Source organism: Diadema setosum, chromosome 15, assembly GCF_964275005.1.
Source record: "Diadema setosum chromosome 15, eeDiaSeto1, whole genome shotgun sequence".
Taxonomy (NCBI): Eukaryota; Metazoa; Echinodermata; class Echinoidea; order Diadematoida; family Diadematidae; genus Diadema; species Diadema setosum.
This window is the reverse complement of record NC_092699.1, coordinates 33,932,189-33,949,587: the sequence shown is the minus strand read 5'-3', so window position 1 is coordinate 33,949,587 and position 17,399 is coordinate 33,932,189. Positions and strand designations below refer to the sequence as shown.

The following is a 17,399-nucleotide window of genomic DNA, read 5'->3' as shown; positions in this document are numbered from 1 at the left end:
ATAATAGTTATGTTCAGATGACAAGCCCTAACCTCGAGGTTAGGAAACCTCGAGGTTAAGCTCTTGCCCCCCCAAACTACGACATGCGTCCACACGACGAATCTTAACCTCGAGGTTACGCTCCTGCCCCTTTGAGTATGTTGATTTTTGTGTCCACACGGTGCTTAACTACGAGCGGGGACCCCCCGCGGCTCCTGGTTACAGCGCTAACCATAAGATTTCTCATGGCTCTTAACATCGAGCTAACCTCGAGGTTAGCTAACTACGAGTGCGTCTTCATGGTCCCTAACTACAAGCTCTAACCTCGAGGTTAAGGCTTGTCGTCTGAACGTAACTAATGTCTGTCCTCATGGTCCTTTATTACATCATGGAGTTAGTTGTCATGGTTATACCTTCTTGAGCAAGTTGATCTGCCTTTGAGCTATTGCTATTGCTCTTCTTCCGGCATCTGGCATCTGTCGTGCGTAAACTTTTTACATTTTCATCTTCTTCTTGGGAACACCATGACCAATTTTCACCAAACTTGGCAGGTAGCATCCCTAGGGGGATAGGATCTCAATTTCCTCAAATGGGCACCATATCCCACCTGGGGGCCCCCAGGCAGCCCCAAACCCCCCCCCCCCCCTCCCCCAAATAAGGAATCCTAAAAGATCTTCTTCTCTAGAAGTGATAGCGCTATTAAAGTTAATAGTAATACTATGAGTTAGTACATTGATGACTATAGTTTCAAGTTTGTTCATGGTGTAATCAGGGGCGCCCCCCTTGGGACCTGGGGGGGGGGGGGTGGATATCCTTGGAAGGCTTGTTGTGGTGCCTACACAGCACAGAGAGTGCATCGAATAATATCACAATAGGAAATTATCTTTATCATATCGTAGGCAATGGGACAGGCTTGATCTTGCAGTTAGCTTTTCAGGAGAAGAAGAAAAAGAACAATCCGCATTTGCTTGTCTGCTATTTTGAAGTGCATTTAGGCATCAATCCACCCACGGCTTGAAATTCTCATTTTCTCGTAATTATCTCTCCAAAGTGCAGATTGTACAGTGTCAGTACTGTCATCAGACATTCAGCATATAATTTGTTTATGAGTGAGGTGACTGATATTAGCTACACCGTAAATCAATTAATTTTGTTTGTGTTCAAGAATATTGGATGCACCCCTCTACCAAGTCATCCTCAATCCTCTTCACCCTATTGCTCTCTTTCTCCACTCCTTTGCAACCTCCCCCCCCCCCCCCCACCACCACCACCAATAATCATCTTGATGTAGAGCAAATTAGGTCCAAGTTGTTTGGAAATATGACCCTCGGCTCATTTATTGTTGGCCATTTCCAGCTAATTTTCACTTATTACTTTTTTACTTGAAAACAGAGACAAGCTCGACATCTGCAGATATTAATGGGTTGATGGAGAGGAACTCTCAGAGGCTTAACAACATCGTCATCACCTCTTGAAGGCCGTGCTCAGTCAGCATGCTCCAGAAACACCCCCTCTGCGTTCTGCTGCTCGTGGTCTTGGTGTCTGTCTCTGGGGATGCCATCATCACTTCTGGTAAGCATCCTTAACCCGTTGAAGACAAGTCTCGAGTATTCTCGGGCAGGTACATGTCTGTGGAAAATGAGTGTTGTATAGCAAAATCAGCCCATCCTCAGTGGCTTGATATAAGAGGCTCCTCATGATGCTGCAGTGAATCTAGCATGATGCTGATAATTATGCTGCTGCTGCTGATGATGATGGTGATGGTGGTGATGATGGTGAATAACTGGTGATGATGATAATGTTGACTGTCATGATTGTAATGATGAAAAAAAAAAGATGTTGAAAAGTGGTTGTCTTTAATAGAAATGGTCATGTATACTCAAGAAACAATGTTGCTGAAATAATAATAATGATAATAATAATGATAATAATAACAACAATGATTATGATAAATAACAATAATTGACAGTGCTTATATATGTAGCGCATCACACATAGTAATAATGTCCCTATGCGCTCAAAAAAATGGAAGGATTATACAAAAATAAAAAATTCTAATTACATACTGTAGAGGAATATAGTGAATAAAGTGAATATAGTGAATATGACTGAAACCTAGTGACAATTTTCCATGTATGCAGATTGTACAAAGATGTGTAAATGGAATCTACAACATACTAAAGTAGAATAACCAGTAAAAAAAATGCTTCAAACACTTTTAATTTACCAGTGACAAAATCACGTGCAAGATGTGGTTTAAGAACTTCCTCCCTCCCTTCCAAGATCGCCCCCCCCCCACACACACACACTCACCCTCGAGATTTGTGTGGTGGTTTTTATTTTTCAATGTTTCTCATATATGCATTGTGAAGATGGTTACCTTGTGTGTTTGGGGTATTATGGAATGGTTTCTGATTTGAAGATTAAGGGTGGTATTCTGAAATCCTTCCTAGGAAGAAATTTCTTCCGAAGTCAGGATTTTTCCTAAGTTGTATTCTGAAAATCTTCCTAAGTTTCTTCCCAAGTCTGTTCCTAAATTTTTTCCTAAACTTAGGAAGAAACTTAGGAAGGGGGCGGGAGTATGCAAATTTCTGACTTAGGAAGAAGTTCATATTCTAGAATGCACTTAGGAAAGAAATTTAGGAAGATATTTAGGAAAGCTCCACCCCTAGCCTGTCCTAAGTACGGTGTTAAGAATAGCAAGCTGCAGACATATTCGACATTGTGATAGGTGCGCTTGTCATTCACTGCACGCACATGTACTTTGATGCGCGAAATGAGCGTGAGAAAGGGGACATGCTGCGCAAACGTGTATTTGACCCTACGTCATAGTAATATGCGATTGTCATCGGTTGGTTCCTTATGATACGGCATTCCGTATTAGCTTAAGAAAGGACGTGGGTGGGGATAAGGATGGCCTAATTTGCATTAAGAAGTGCCTAGGAAGAAATTTCAGAATACCAATTCTGTCTTTCCTAGGCACTTCCTAAGTTTCTGACTTACGAAGAAACTTAGGAAGATTTTCAGAATACCACGCCCAGTCAAGAGTTGGATTATACTAAATTAAGCTGAAATATGTGACTAAGTTTTGCCATCTCACGTCCGAGATTTTGATGATAGATTATTTTACTTACTGTCCTCCCAATCAAACAAACTAAAGAAAGAAAAATTGCTCTGATTGCAACAAAAATGCTTTTTGACACAGAACATCAGTAAGAAGTGAGTCAAAAGATGGTTTGCGTTTGCACAGGCCCGATGCCAGACATATTCACCCATACAGTGCAGCTGCAAGATGTTTGTGTGCCGGACGCTGTCGATCACAGTTTACAGATTCATAAACCACTTCAGACCTGCAGGTGCATTCATGCAGCTGCTTCTTGGAAGCATGTCAGATCTTATACACCACCTTTCAGTGTCAATTGTCTCTTCCCCCAACAATAAAACTTTATTCCAGAAAGAATCAAATGGATTTATGCACTCTTTTTTTTATCATGCGGTTTCATTTCTTATCTCCTTGATTTCTTCTTAAAGTTTTATTTCCTCTCCTCACCCCGCTCAATGCTGCTGTATGTTAGGACAGTTGGGCAATTAGCAAATTGTTCCAAGACACATTCAGCTTTCCCATTAGGGACCCCTGAAACACATGAGATAAGCTCACTGTGCCCCCCCCCCCCCCCCACGCCTGCTGTGCCTCTTTGGGTTACCGGTATATTATACAGCGTGTCCCAGAAAAAACGAAACCGGGTTTCCATGCAACTTTTTACTATCTAAATCATACATTTTCTCTATAAAATATACATCAATGGAAAGATAAACTTTTCTTCTTTTATTTGATGTACAACTTAGTGTTCATCGTTCATGCATGACTGAGTTAGAACAATGAACAGTGGTGCTACCAAATTTTCATTTGCACGCGCAAATAATGACTTTAAGTGAATTTTTCACACTTTTAATGTTACGTTTTCGAAAAACAAAGTTCATAACCCAAATATTCATATTTTCTTCTTTCATATGAGATCTTACGCGTCAAATATGAATAACGCATGTTTGAGAAAAATTTGCATGAAAACATGCTTCATTTCTAGCGATTCTACGGAGAGTCGAAAAACAAGCATTCAACTCTACCGACTTAGCATTAGACAATGGGCTCATCTGCACTATTGAATTCACACAAAACAACCGCAGTGCTACAGTGAATGTTGTTCCGGGGGGGGGGGGGGGGTATTTACAGAGAATGCTGTATGAGACGGAATGCCCTTTGTTGTCCTCTATTTAGAATAAGCTGTGAGACAAATAACCAAATAACTGAAGACTAATATCGTGAATATTCTCAGGCTGCATGCAGTCCAATGGCTACGGGACATCAACATTACAACAATGATGCACATCTTGATGATTTTGTACCCCAAACTTATTTCACTGTTTTCATTCCTCTCTACATTTTCCTCACGCGCGGTTAGTCCTTCATCACTGACAGGGTTTTTTGAAGTTTTTGACGGGGGAGGTGAAGCAGAAAAAGAGGGTACATCACGTTATTTATCACTGAACTTGCGCATCTAACATTTCAAAGGTGCAAGTGCAGGGCAGAAAGTCGTCTTTTTTTTTTGGGGGGGGGGGGGGAGCGGCTCGGATGGTTTTTTCGATCCGTTACTCCCACCCCACATTCCCAAACAATTCGCTGATGAACACCCTTTGCTCTGTAGTTAGCTGCATGGTCAGGAGAGCTCATGATCATGTGCTAATTTACAACCCTATTCACAACCGAACCGTCTGTAGCATTCCCTTTTACCCCCTGCCTTCATGTTTGTGTAAATTCGTTGAAGCATGAAGGCCATTGTTATCTGCCAAGTTGGGCTGGTGTCGGGAAAGCTAACTGGCTCCTTATTTACTATCTATCTATCTGGGTAAAATGAAAGCATATTTTCAAATTAAATTTCCTCGCGCAGGCGTTGATCATTTTTTACGCGTGAGATATTGTATGAAAGGTAAAAGAATGGATATTAAGGCTATGATTTCATTTCTTGCAAAAGATTGCTGAAAAAGTCTGAAAAAATTCATTCAAAATCATCATTTGCTCGTGCAAATGAAAATTTAGTAGCACTACTGTCTACTGTTCTAACTCAGTCGTGCACGAATTTTGAACAATGAATTGTGCATCAAATGAAAGAAGAGAAGTGTATCTTTCAATTCATGTACATCTCATATACCAAATATATGATTATGATCCCAAAGAATTGCAATGAAACTCGGTTTCGTTTTTTCTGGGACACGCTGTACAATAAAGGCCCTCTGCCCAATCCCAACCACTTTTTGAGTAGATCTTAAAAATGAGCCTTGATACATTGTAGGCTTAGCTATAGTACCACACGGAGAACAAAATCAATGAATTGTGAAAAGTTGTGGCATATAAAATAAGTATTCACAGTGTGTGTAGAGATTTTAAAAGCACAATATAACAGTCTACATGTATAGACCAGTTCTCACATCGACTGAACTTGATGATTAACAAAAAATGAACGAGAGTAGAGGGATATCAACAAGTCCTTCTTTCTTTCTTTACTTTGTTAGAAAGCAAAAATTCACCAGGTTAGTATGAAAGAAGTGAATTTAAGGAAAAGAATATTTTAGTAAGTCTTTAATCTTACCATCAAAGACAGTTTAAAGGCATAATTTACCATTTGTAAATGAAACAGAAACCCAGCATTAGTGCTTCATAATAGTTCTAAAATGTGAGTAAGGGATAGAAACAACCAGTGTAAAAATTTGAATCGGTATAATTGATGTTAAGTATTGTTAGATATACAAAATGTGAACAATAGTTATAATGATAAAAAAAAGTTTTTAGACTAAACCTTCTACAGTTATGGATTATTGAGAAAAATAGTGATATCTCTTTATATTTTGGGCGTTATTACAAAATTTTGACATGATAGGATGCTTTGTGATATGTACAGCTGACCTATACACATATACATCAAAATTCAAATGTGATATCTCAAACATTTTTTTGAATCACATACTGCTCCCAATGGTCAACAGTACCTTTAATATCAATGATTGTACTTTTGCCATATGTGTATAACCCTAAATAACACACCCTTTGATACAAATGAATATAGTATTCATTGACAATAATCTTACCAAAATTACATTGAAGATGGCCCTCAATGTATTAAAGGATGTACAGTTTTGGTTGAGATGGGGGTTCAGTTATCCAACTTGTTTTATGATGATTTTTTTAGATAATGAGAAACCTCTTATGAAATATGAAAGAGCATATAATTCTATCAAGAGGAATTCAAAGTTTATTTGATGAAAATTGGTCTTGAAATGGCTGAGATGTCCAAAACAATGTGGTCCTAATAAAAGGTTGGACCCACCTTTTTATAGGATAGCTTTGATTTACTTTGTTTTTGGTTATCTCAGCTATATTCATCAAATAAATTTTGAATTCCTCTTGGAATTGGGTGCCATTTAACATTCCATAAAATGATTTCTAAGTACATGTATCTCGCAAACTGACAAAAGCTGAATACTCACCTCAACCAATTATAGGCCTACTATACAATTGTAATACCATCCTAAACCCAATGCGCTTCATCCCAGCATTTTGCCAATTGTGCAAAAGTTATCTTAAAAGCCATTAATGCATCTATACATGGCAAGGCTCTAGTAAAGCTTTGGATTTTGCTGATACGCATTACATTCAAATTCATTTTTTTGTGTGTGAAATAGATCTCTTGATCGCTTGCTCATATCTTTGATGTTTCCGTCTTGACACAAATGTTGTGATGTAAATAGTGGCACTGAACATAGGTGTAATGGTATATCATTAAAATGGACTATAGATGGAAGTCATGCATGAATCTGCAGACAGCGTTATAGATGAAGATGCCATTAATCATTGTTGGTTGCCCGGCCTTCACAGAAATCATAGCCAGGCAATAGATATCATATTGGCGAGTGTTTTCATGAATAAAAAACTGATAAACAACAATGTGTAGCCTAGCTCAAATGTCTCCTTTTAACCATTCAGAATATTCTTCTTTGCTTTCCACCTGGTTGATTGCACCCTTTGTGCAAGAGTCAATTATGTATTCCAGGAACTAGAAGAACCAAGCAAAAACTAAATCATGTACATTGTGTATTGTGCTCAGTCAACAATGTCAATGCGGGGGTTCTTACAAGGTTACAGTAGGAGGGATCGAACAATACTGCGTTACCGTGTAAACAGTATAAAACAATGATTTTCCAACTTCTGAGTCTGCTGAAAGATTTTGCAAGCTTTGGAGTCATCTTGATCGCTCAAAGGACCAATATTCCATTTCAAAGATGGGAGTTTATCCTATTTGTTTTGTTTCTTTTTATAGAAATGATGTGTTTACTTTGAAACCAGGCATAACGAAGAATTTGTATTGAGCAGTGGAATGTTAAAATTTTTCACCAGCTTTCTTAGCAATTATTTTCTGTAAAAAAGAAGAAAACAAATGTGACATATCTTACACCTAGCATGCGGATTCCATTTTAACTATCTGCATCCGACACAGAAACCCCATAGTATTGTACAAACTGTCCAAAGTCCTTTTCACAGAAAGTTTAAATAGTTTCATAAAGTTATGGTAACTGTGAGTGTGTAAGCCTATGTGAAATGGAGCTTTTGCATTGTCTAGTAGTAGTAGTAGTAGTAGTAGTAGTTGTAGTAGTAGTAGTAGTAGCAGTAGTAGTAGTAGTAGTAGTAGTTGTAGTAGTAGTAGTAGTAGTAGTAGTAGTAGTAGTAGTAGTAGTAGTAGTAGTTGTAGTAGTAGTAGTAGTAGCAGTAGTAGTAGTAGTAGTAGTAGTAGTAGTAGTAGTTGTAGTAGTAGTAGTAGTAGCAGTAGTAGTAGTAGTAGTAGTAGTTGTAGTAGTAGTAGTAGTAGCAGTAGTAGTAGTAGTAGTAGTAGAAATAGTAGTTAGTAGTAGTAGTAGTAGTAGTAGTCTGTAGTAGTAGTAGTAGAAATAGTAGTAGTAGTAGTAGTAGTAGTAGTAGTAGTAGTAGTAGTAGTAGTAGTAGTAGTCTGTAGTAGTAGTAGTAGAAATAGTAGTTAGTAGTAGTAGTAGTAGTAGTAGTAGTAGTAGTAGAAATAGTAGTAGTAGTAGTAGTAGTAGTAGTAGTAGTAGTAGTAGTAGTCTGTAGTAGTAGTAGTAGAAATAGTAGTTAGTAGTAGTAGTAGTAGTAGTAGTAGTAGTAGTAGTAGTAGTAGTAGTAGTAGTAGTAGAAATAGTAGTAGTAGTAGTAGTAGTAGTAGTAGTAGTAGTAGTAGTAGTAGGCTTAGTTCAGTTCAGTTTATTTTATTTTAGCACTGAACCTGCTTCAGCCCATGGCTGTTCTTCAGCTGGTCTGTGCCTGATAAAAACACATATACATCATCATACATTGTACAATAACAAACATAACAATACAGTAACAATAGTAGTAGTAGTAGTAGTATTATAGTAGTAGTAATAATAGTAGTAGATGTAGTAGCAGTGTTGTAGTAGTAGTAGTAGCATTAGTGTATAGTAATAGGTGTATTGTTGTGAGGATATCTATGATAATAATGATAGAACTACAGTGATAATGATTCCTAAAATCATTTACTCTAGCTAGAAAGACAAACTCAGCTGCTGGACAATTATATTTGGATCATGACGAGTTACACATATCATCTGATTTTCTTTCTTTTTTTTTTTTATTTGTATATTGTTTATGTTGAAACAGACAGTCTGTTTGCTGTTTACCTTGAAGCAATCCTTTCCCATTATCTGTTTTATATCAAATTAGCCAGTCATATACTGAGTTCCCTGTCGTTTAGCATAATTAGAAATTAACTTCACTGTCCATTATATTCCCCTCAGCAGTATAAAGTAATTGATTTTGGAGGGAAACATCCCCCCCTTCCCAGAGTCCAGCTGTAGCAGTTAAATTTAATTCCTTCCAGTAAAACCTCTGATGGGTATTATGATGGTAAACTGAGAGGTCAAGGAACCGTGATGGATCAGAAAATGCATCCGCTTCCACATAACGCCATCACTAATAGAAATTGACTCCGTAGCAGGTATCTAATTCTTGTTTATAAGGTGTGCAACACATTCACTGAACTGAGCCCAAGGGCGGATCCAGGAATTTGTAAAGGGGGGGGGGTGCCCTTACAAAATGAAAGGGGGTGCCTTTACAAAATGAAAGGGGATGCTGCACCCCCATTTTTTCTTTTTATTTATTTTGTTTTAACAAGAAAATAAAGGGAGGCGATGGCGCCCGGTACGCCATCACCTGGATCCGCCACAGGAGCCCAACACCTAGATTACCACAAAACAGATAGAAAAACAAGTGGACATGCCACAACAAATGGATCCATTTGACAGTTTGATGTACTAAGCTCAGTACTTAACATCACTGCGGCATAATCAGCATAGCATCTTCTTTGATACTCTGCAGGAGTAGGGACTTGATATATAATATAATGCCAGTTAACATTCCCCCTTTTGATCCCTCCCTCCGCTTATTAGTAGCTCTCAGTGGACCTAAGTATTGCTTTCTCACGGGACTGACCGTCCATACTCCCCACACCCACCCCAGTGCCCAATATTTCTGATGCATGAAGCTCACTGTAGTGACGAATGAGAAATGATATGAACTAATCTCTCTCAGGAGATAAGTTATTAGTGATTTGTCATCTGAAAGATGATTATGCATCACATATTGCCTAGCTGTGGAAGGCAATATTTTCGCAAGTCGTTACTCTTGTAGGTACAACTGGTTGGCAAAATTTGCCGCAATAAAATCATTGCAAAAAAAAAAAAAAAATACTGCATGTGCAGTAATGTAAGTATGATGTGGAGAGCCTGCCTATAACTGACTCCCTCTTTGTTAAGTGGTAAAGAGGGGAAAAAATCATAATTCCAAAGAAATGTCCAACAACCCCTTTTCTAGCTTTGAGAGATTTCAAATCCAGAGGTATAGAACTAGAGGGATTGGTTCGATAACATGTGCTCAACTGCGACAATTGCCCCCATGAAATATCTGTATGTTAATCCAAACATAAGTTCTATACCCACAAATCTAACCCTTACCCTTATCCTAATTTTCATATCAAACTAAACCTAAAACCCTATTACAACCTTAAAGGACAAGTTCACCTTCATTAACATAAGGATTGAGAGAATGGAGCAATATTAGTAGAACACATCATTGAAAATTTGAGGAAAATCGGACAATCCGTTCAAAAGTTATGAATTTTTGAAGTTTTTGTGCAGTCACCGCTGGATGAGTAGACTACTGCAGTATATGATGTCACATGCGTACAACAATACAGTGTATAAGGAAAATATAAAGGGAATTTCACAAAATTTCATCTTTTGAAAAAAAGTACACATTCCCGTGACTCGTTACTGACATATGTTATGGGTAATATTATTCCCATTGCCTTTAGAAAGAGGCAAGTCAAGTACTCTTTTATTATGCGAAAAAAGTGAAAATGTGTTGAATTTTCTTTATATTTTCTCTAGACTGTTGTACTCATATGACATCACGAGCCTTAGTCTCCTCATCCAGCGGTTCCCAACACAAAAGTTTTAAAAATTCATAACTTTTGCACCGATTGTCCAATTTTCCTCAAACTTTCACTGATGTGTTCTACTAATATTGCTGAATTCTCTCGATCCTTATGTTAATGAAGGTGAACTTGTCCTTCAACCTTAACCCTAAGTCCTTGCAGAAATGAAGACTGGAGCAATTAACATCATGTCACCAAATGATCAACTGGCAGGGAAGGGTGCTAAGGACCAGACAAGGAAACACACACAGGCCTATACTTTCAAGCCACGCCCATCATCTCTACCCCCTTTACCTACACCATGGAGCTATACATATCATATGCTAACACCCTGTGTACACACACACACACACACACACACGCACAGATACATAATGGTCAGCAGTGGTAGGTGAGTTCGATAATTCGCGGGAAGCTGGATAATCACAATTCTATTCATGGACACACACACAAAAAAAGGGTTACTCAATGTGTTATATTGTGCACAGTGCATTTCAGAGGTGCAATTTTCAGTGTTGGCATGGTGCGTGTCTATTTGTGCGTGTAGGACGGGAATTTCCCCTTTACCTTGTTCTTTCTACCGTATTCAAGGTGGGATTTTTATCATTCATACCAGTGGATAAGTGGAGAATGTGATAGGTTTCTGTTGGTGATGAATGTGTACAGGCTGTTAGAGATATACCAGTATATCTATTACTTCCTTAATCTCAAAATACAGAGTTGTGGAAAATCAGGGCTAGTATAAATTTGCGAAGGTGTTGAATGTCAGATACATCAGAACAGTTCCAAGCTGACTTCTTGGCTGAGTGCCAGAGAGATTGAATGGGGCAGCCTGCCTGGATGAACATTTGTGACCCTGCATCACAAAACCAACAAAAAGTCGCTAGACAGTTAAGGGCAGATTCTGAAAGAGCAGACTCTAAGCTTTAAAATGATGTATATTAAAACCACTGGAGCAACAACAATGAAGGGATTATCAGATTAAGCTGAAATTGAGCATGCTCTATAAAAACATTCTGCCCATACTTAATGCTAACTTTCAAAGCAGTAGCGTCGTCCTTTCAAAAGTTATAAGACTTGAAAGTGAAGAGTGTGCAAAGGATTTCAAGACATGAAAAGTGGCCTCTAACTTCTAAGGCTGCGTTTATCATCTTTCCCCTGTTTAAAGGACAAGTTCACCTTCATTAACATAAGGATTGAGAGAATGTAACAATATTAGTAGAACACATCATTGAAAGTTTGAGGAAAATCGGACAATCTGTTCAAAAATTATGAATTTTTGAAGTTTTTGTGCAGTCACTGCTGGATGAGGAGACTACTGCAGTGTATGATGTCACATGCGTACAACAATATAAGGAAAATATAAAGAGAATTTCACAAAATTTCATCTTTTGAAAAAAAAGTACACAATCCCTTGACTCATCATTGACATATGTTATGGGTAATATCATTCCCATTGCCTTTAGAAAGAAGCAAGTCAAGTGCTCTTTTACTATGCGAAAAAAGTGAAAATATGTTGAATTTTCTTTACATTTTCTTTATACTGTTGTACTCATATGTAACCGTGCACCTCAAAGCGAACATAAAGTCGCACACACTGATTTTGCTTGAGGACTGAAAATAAGTGAAATGGGTCAACCTAGCTGAACTTGACTTTTTCATATTTTCTGAAAGAGCGGGTCTTCCTTTACATTTATATGATAAAATTTGGTATCATAAAACGGGCAGGAAAGTGTGTTTTTTTAGCAGTTCATCTCGAACATTTTGGTAGAATAGTGTGGTTAGGTGTGTCTTTAGAATCCCTTTTTCATTTCTGAAAAACCTTGTCCACACTCTTCACTTTCAACTCTAATAACTTTTGAAAGGATAGTGCTACTGCTTTGAAAGTTGGCATTAATTATGGACAGAAGGTGTTAATGAGGCATGCTTAATTTCAATTTAATCTGATAATCCCTTCATTGTTGTTACTCTGGTGGTTTACTTCCTGTTTTTTTGTCCCATTCATTGCACAGCCAGCACAGTTTGGTAAAGATTAAGCGCTTGAATAGACACTGTACATCAGAGCCTCTTTTCTCAGTTCACGCTTTTCCTGAGTTTGTGCTTTCTTTCCAATATTTAGATAGGTTAGGAGAGTCCATTTGATTTGAGTTATACATCATTTCAAAGCTTAAAGTCTGCTCTTTCAGAATATGGTCTTAACCAAAAAATTCATGTCTGGCGACTTTTTGTTTGTTTTGAGGTGCAGGGTCACATATGACATCATGAGCCTTAGTAGTCTCCTCATCCAGCGGTTCCAACACAAAAATTGTAAAAATTCATAACTTTTGTATCGATTGTCCAATTTTCCTCAAACTTTCACTGACGTGTTCTACTAATATTGCTGCATTCTCTCAATCCTTATGTTTATGAAAGTGAACTTGTCCTTTAAACGGCTTTCAAAAGCCGTATCTAAAGGGCTTTGGAAAAGGCTTTCGAAAGGCGTTTCCAAAGCCGTTTCCAAAGCCCTTTCGAAACGGCTTCCAAAATAGTTGCGTTTATCAACTCTTCGCGAACACGATAACATTTTTGAAGGCCCTGTTATCATATAATAATAAAAATGAATAAATTTGTGTGTTGATTGTTTCCGAAAAAGATTACAATTATGTAATCTGAAGTGATATGAAGAATTTATGGATTATGCAATATATACATGTGCTGTAACCTAGACATTTTGATTTTTCTTAGATATGTCTCGGCATATCACTTTTCAGTGAACTGTAATGATAAAAATGATGTTATTTATTTATTTTCTACCATCCTCTGCAATGCTCAATTATTTGGCCATGTTGTAAGTGTACCGTAATTGTACATTTTGTTATTTTTCTTGGTAAATGTGTCTACAATGTATTTCGTGATGCACGTTATTATATGTGTAGGGCCTCTGAGAATAACAGTGTTAAGCCACTGACAGAGCTACCCTACTGAAACAAAACAAATAAATAGATAAAATAAATAAACTGGCCTGTCACTGCACAGCTGCATTGCGCAATTCGACCCGAGGAGAAGCGGTCATATAAGGCGTGCATGGTTCGTAACTGCAGTACAAACCCGCTTCAAAACAGCTTTGCGTTTATCTCGCTTCAAAAGGCTTCTAGAAACAGGCTTCTGGAAACCTGTTTAGGAAACCTGTTTTGGAAAGCACAGATTTGCGGCTTTCGAAAAGGCTTTCTGAAAAGGCTTTCAAAACAGCTTTGCGTTTATCATCTTGTAAAAATTCCCTGAAAGCCGTATGGAAAACCTGTTTCTGCCGAGAAAAAGAGTTGATAAACGCACCCTTAAACATACCTGGTAATTCTACTCTTCTCCCCAAAAGGGTTGTAGAAAAACTGCTAAAACTCACTTTCCCATTCATGTTAATATCCCAAACTGAAGAATACTGTACATAGAAGAAGGATAGCTCTTTCAGAAAATCTGAAAAACTCAAGATTGACTTGGGTGAACCATAAACCTTTTTCGAGTCCTCACGTAAAATCAAGGGGTGCAACTTTTGTTTGTTTTGTGATGCACGGTCACATTTTGTGCTCCCTGGTGGATGAAGTAATTGAATGTTTCTTCTTTCTGAGCTGCTTGTGTGAAATGAAATGCTACAATACTCTCTGGTGTCACATTTGCACTTCACTGTTTATGAATCCACCTGTAACAGGTGCCAATGTAGTATTAATGGTACTTTGGGAATTTCTTTTCCTCAGTTGGTGTTAAACCTTTGGTAGCCATAAAATTCACTTCCAAGAAATTGTCTTCCTTCTAAGTGGCATTTGCACTTTTCTTCACTGTTTGTGAATCCACCTGTAACAGGTGCCAATGTAGTATTAATGGTACTTTGGGAATTTCTTTTCCTCAGTTGGTGTTAAACCTTTGGTAGCCATAAAATTCACTTCCAAGAAATTGTCTTCCTTCTAAGTGGCTACCCCATCGCCATGTCCCTCCTGTACCTACACTCTTTACAAATTCTTTTACAAAATTCATATCAAATTGCATAATTTTCTTCTGTTATTTCATACATATTAAGACATGATTTGATGCCATGTCAATTTGCATTCACGACTTCTGCATCGATGCTGTTTGTTGTATATGAGGTCCTTTAAAGTGAACACAAATGGTGTAGATGTGTTTATATATAGGCTATGCACAAATAAAGTAATTGAAATCATTGTTTTTGACATTGATTATTACTGTTACTTTATTTTTGGTTAAACAAATTAAGAAATAAAAAGAAAAAAAGGGGGGCGTATGCGCCCCCATTTAATTTTATTGAGGCACCTCCCCTTTACAGATTTCCTGGATCCGCCCGTGTTCATGATAGTAATAATAATATGTTGATTACTTTTGTTGTTCTTGTTCTTCTTGTTACTGAACATCAACATTATGTGTGATTGGACTGTTTTGTTGAGGGAAAAAAAAAATTGTATGTTAGAGCAATTCCTCAGTGTGAACTTCAGTGTACCAGATACATGTGAACCTAACATGTCATGGAATGCAGAGTTCACGACCTGCATGCTCTCGATTAATGGTGATATTACCACACTCCTGTAGGGCATACACTCATTTTTTTTTTCAGCCTTCAAAGTCCTTGTGTGATAAGCATGAGTGAGTAGATTGCTTTGCGGCCCTCTGCAATGCGATGGCAATATCTCATTCACAAGTAATGAATAAAAGCCGGCCCTTACCTTATGGTTCACTCACTTTTGCCATCATAAATTTGCTCCTGACAAATTATTGATACACTACAGTATTCATGCAAGAATTTTGGCTGAAAAGAAAAAAAAAAAAAACAGGACAAAACAAAACATGATATATGTCATTGGATGAGGGATGTAATTGGTTCTGTGTGTTCTGTGTGATGCCAAATGTTAAGGTTTACTCTATTAAACACGAAGAATGTATGCATGCATTTTAATTTCATGAATTTTGCAAATTTTGTGGGAGCCAAGATTCACAAAATTACAATGCAAGCAAAAGTTCTCGTCTACACTTTATTCATTGAATGCCAGAGGCGGTTGCGAAAATTTCATGCTGCAAAAATATCTTGCTGTACAGTACTTGCTTGTCTAATTTTGTGGATAATAATTCTCTGAGAACCAATTACTAAGTCATTTCACTCGTCTGCATTTCAATAATTGGAACCCATCAATTGTATAAATTAGCTTTTGCTATATGTCACAAAAAGTAAAAACTGACCTTTAAGTTGGTTTTGAAAGCTGGAGGTTGCAAAACATGACAAAAGTAATGAAAGAAGCATAGGCTATAGATTGTAATTTTGTCTGTGAATGACTTCAATGAATAAAGCAGTATCATATTTTATTATGTACTTTATGTCAGAAAATTAATTGTAAATTATTTGTGAACAAATCAGTAGAAATAGTAGCAAAAGCATTTTTGATTTAACATGATCAAAAACTGGAGGCTTTGCAGAATAGAGCAATCCAATTGAATTGTAGCACAAAGATATTTTGATAAATGATAAATGAAGGCTTCACAGAATAATTAAGTCAATTTATCAATTTAATAGTACAAAATCATTTTTGATAAATGATAGAAAATTCAAGGCTTTGCAGAATAAATCAGTCTATCAATTCTAGCAACAGCAATCATTTTGATTGTTTATTCATTTATCTATTTGAAGAGTTTTATTGCAAAATGGTCTAAGCGCCATTTTTAAACGTTTCCAGGTAAGTCGTTCTTCAGATAGAGCAAAATTGAACCTTTCCAGTAATACCTCACTCGTGACATAGCAAGGAATATTATATTCTAGTAGTTATGATGGAAAGTATCCTGTAATTTTTTATAATTTTCTTTGTTTTTTTTTAGCAGCTTTAATGACAAATATCTCAACTTAGCAAGATGGATTTAGCTCCTTTTGCGATTAAACTCTTCATTGATGTATTTGTTTGTCGTTTTGCAATGTACAGAGGTTGCTGTTCAGATAGGAGACGATGCGACCCTGGACTGTACGACTGCCAATATTGTAGAAGCCAACGTGACCTGGTACCACAATGGTAGACCAGTGCCCAGAGATGGTAGTCTGCTTCATGTTCGACGGTCTGCCATCTTGTTCCTGCAGAATGCCACCTTGACAGACGGTGGAAGCTATTCTTGCATGATGGCAGCAACCAATGTGACACTTCAGTCTTATTCCGTCGTGATTGGATGTAAGCAAAAAGAACCAAACGGGGAAAAAAAAACCAGACAACTGTGAAGCACTAGATTAATACTATACCGTATGTCCCCCCCAAGAAATTACAACGGGACCTTCCGCAATGATATCTTTAAAAGTAGTGAATCAATCTAATACAAATTCAGGGTATGAAACTATAACTTATTGCCCACATATTAAAGAAAATCCCATTCGATTTGCTTCAGTGGTTAAAGAGAAATGAGGAATTTTGTAGAGGATGTCTGGAATCTCTTCCCTCCAAGTTCTGTCTATTGTATTCACAAACAAGAGCATCGAAGTACTAAACTTGGAAGAATCAGACTCATGATATGCTTTACAACAATCCACATTTCTCTGTACCAAATTGAATGGGATTTTCTGCAAAATAGAGCTAAGATGTTATATTTAAGACCCTGAAGTAGCGTTTAGACAGTTTAATCATATTGTTATCAGTGCAAAAATCTGATTGTAATTTTTTTGGGGGACATACTGTACAGTAGGCCTTATGTCCTCCCCCCCCCCCCCAAAAAAAAAAAAAATACAATTAGATTTTATGCATTCTTGATAATTTTCAATGTGATTAAACTGTCTGAATGTTATTTCAGAGTCTAGAAATATAACATCTTTATTGAGTACCTATATTTAGCAGAAAACTC

The 17,399-nt window shown here is 37.3% G+C and overlaps 1 protein-coding gene across 1 annotated transcript in view; it reads left to right on the top strand.

Moving 5' to 3' along the window:
• Positions 1–1,472: 1,472 nt before the first annotated feature.
• The window catches only part of LOC140238704 (uncharacterized), a 42,795-nt gene continuing 26,868 nt past the window's right edge, over positions 1,473–17,399 (top strand). Inside the window, exons 1-2 of the mRNA XM_072318603.1 lie at positions 1,473–1,551; positions 16,499–16,738. Of these exons, the coding sequence (XP_072174704.1) occupies positions 1,473–1,551; positions 16,499–16,738 (319 nt within the window). The remainder of the gene's footprint in view (positions 1,552–16,498; positions 16,739–17,399) is intronic.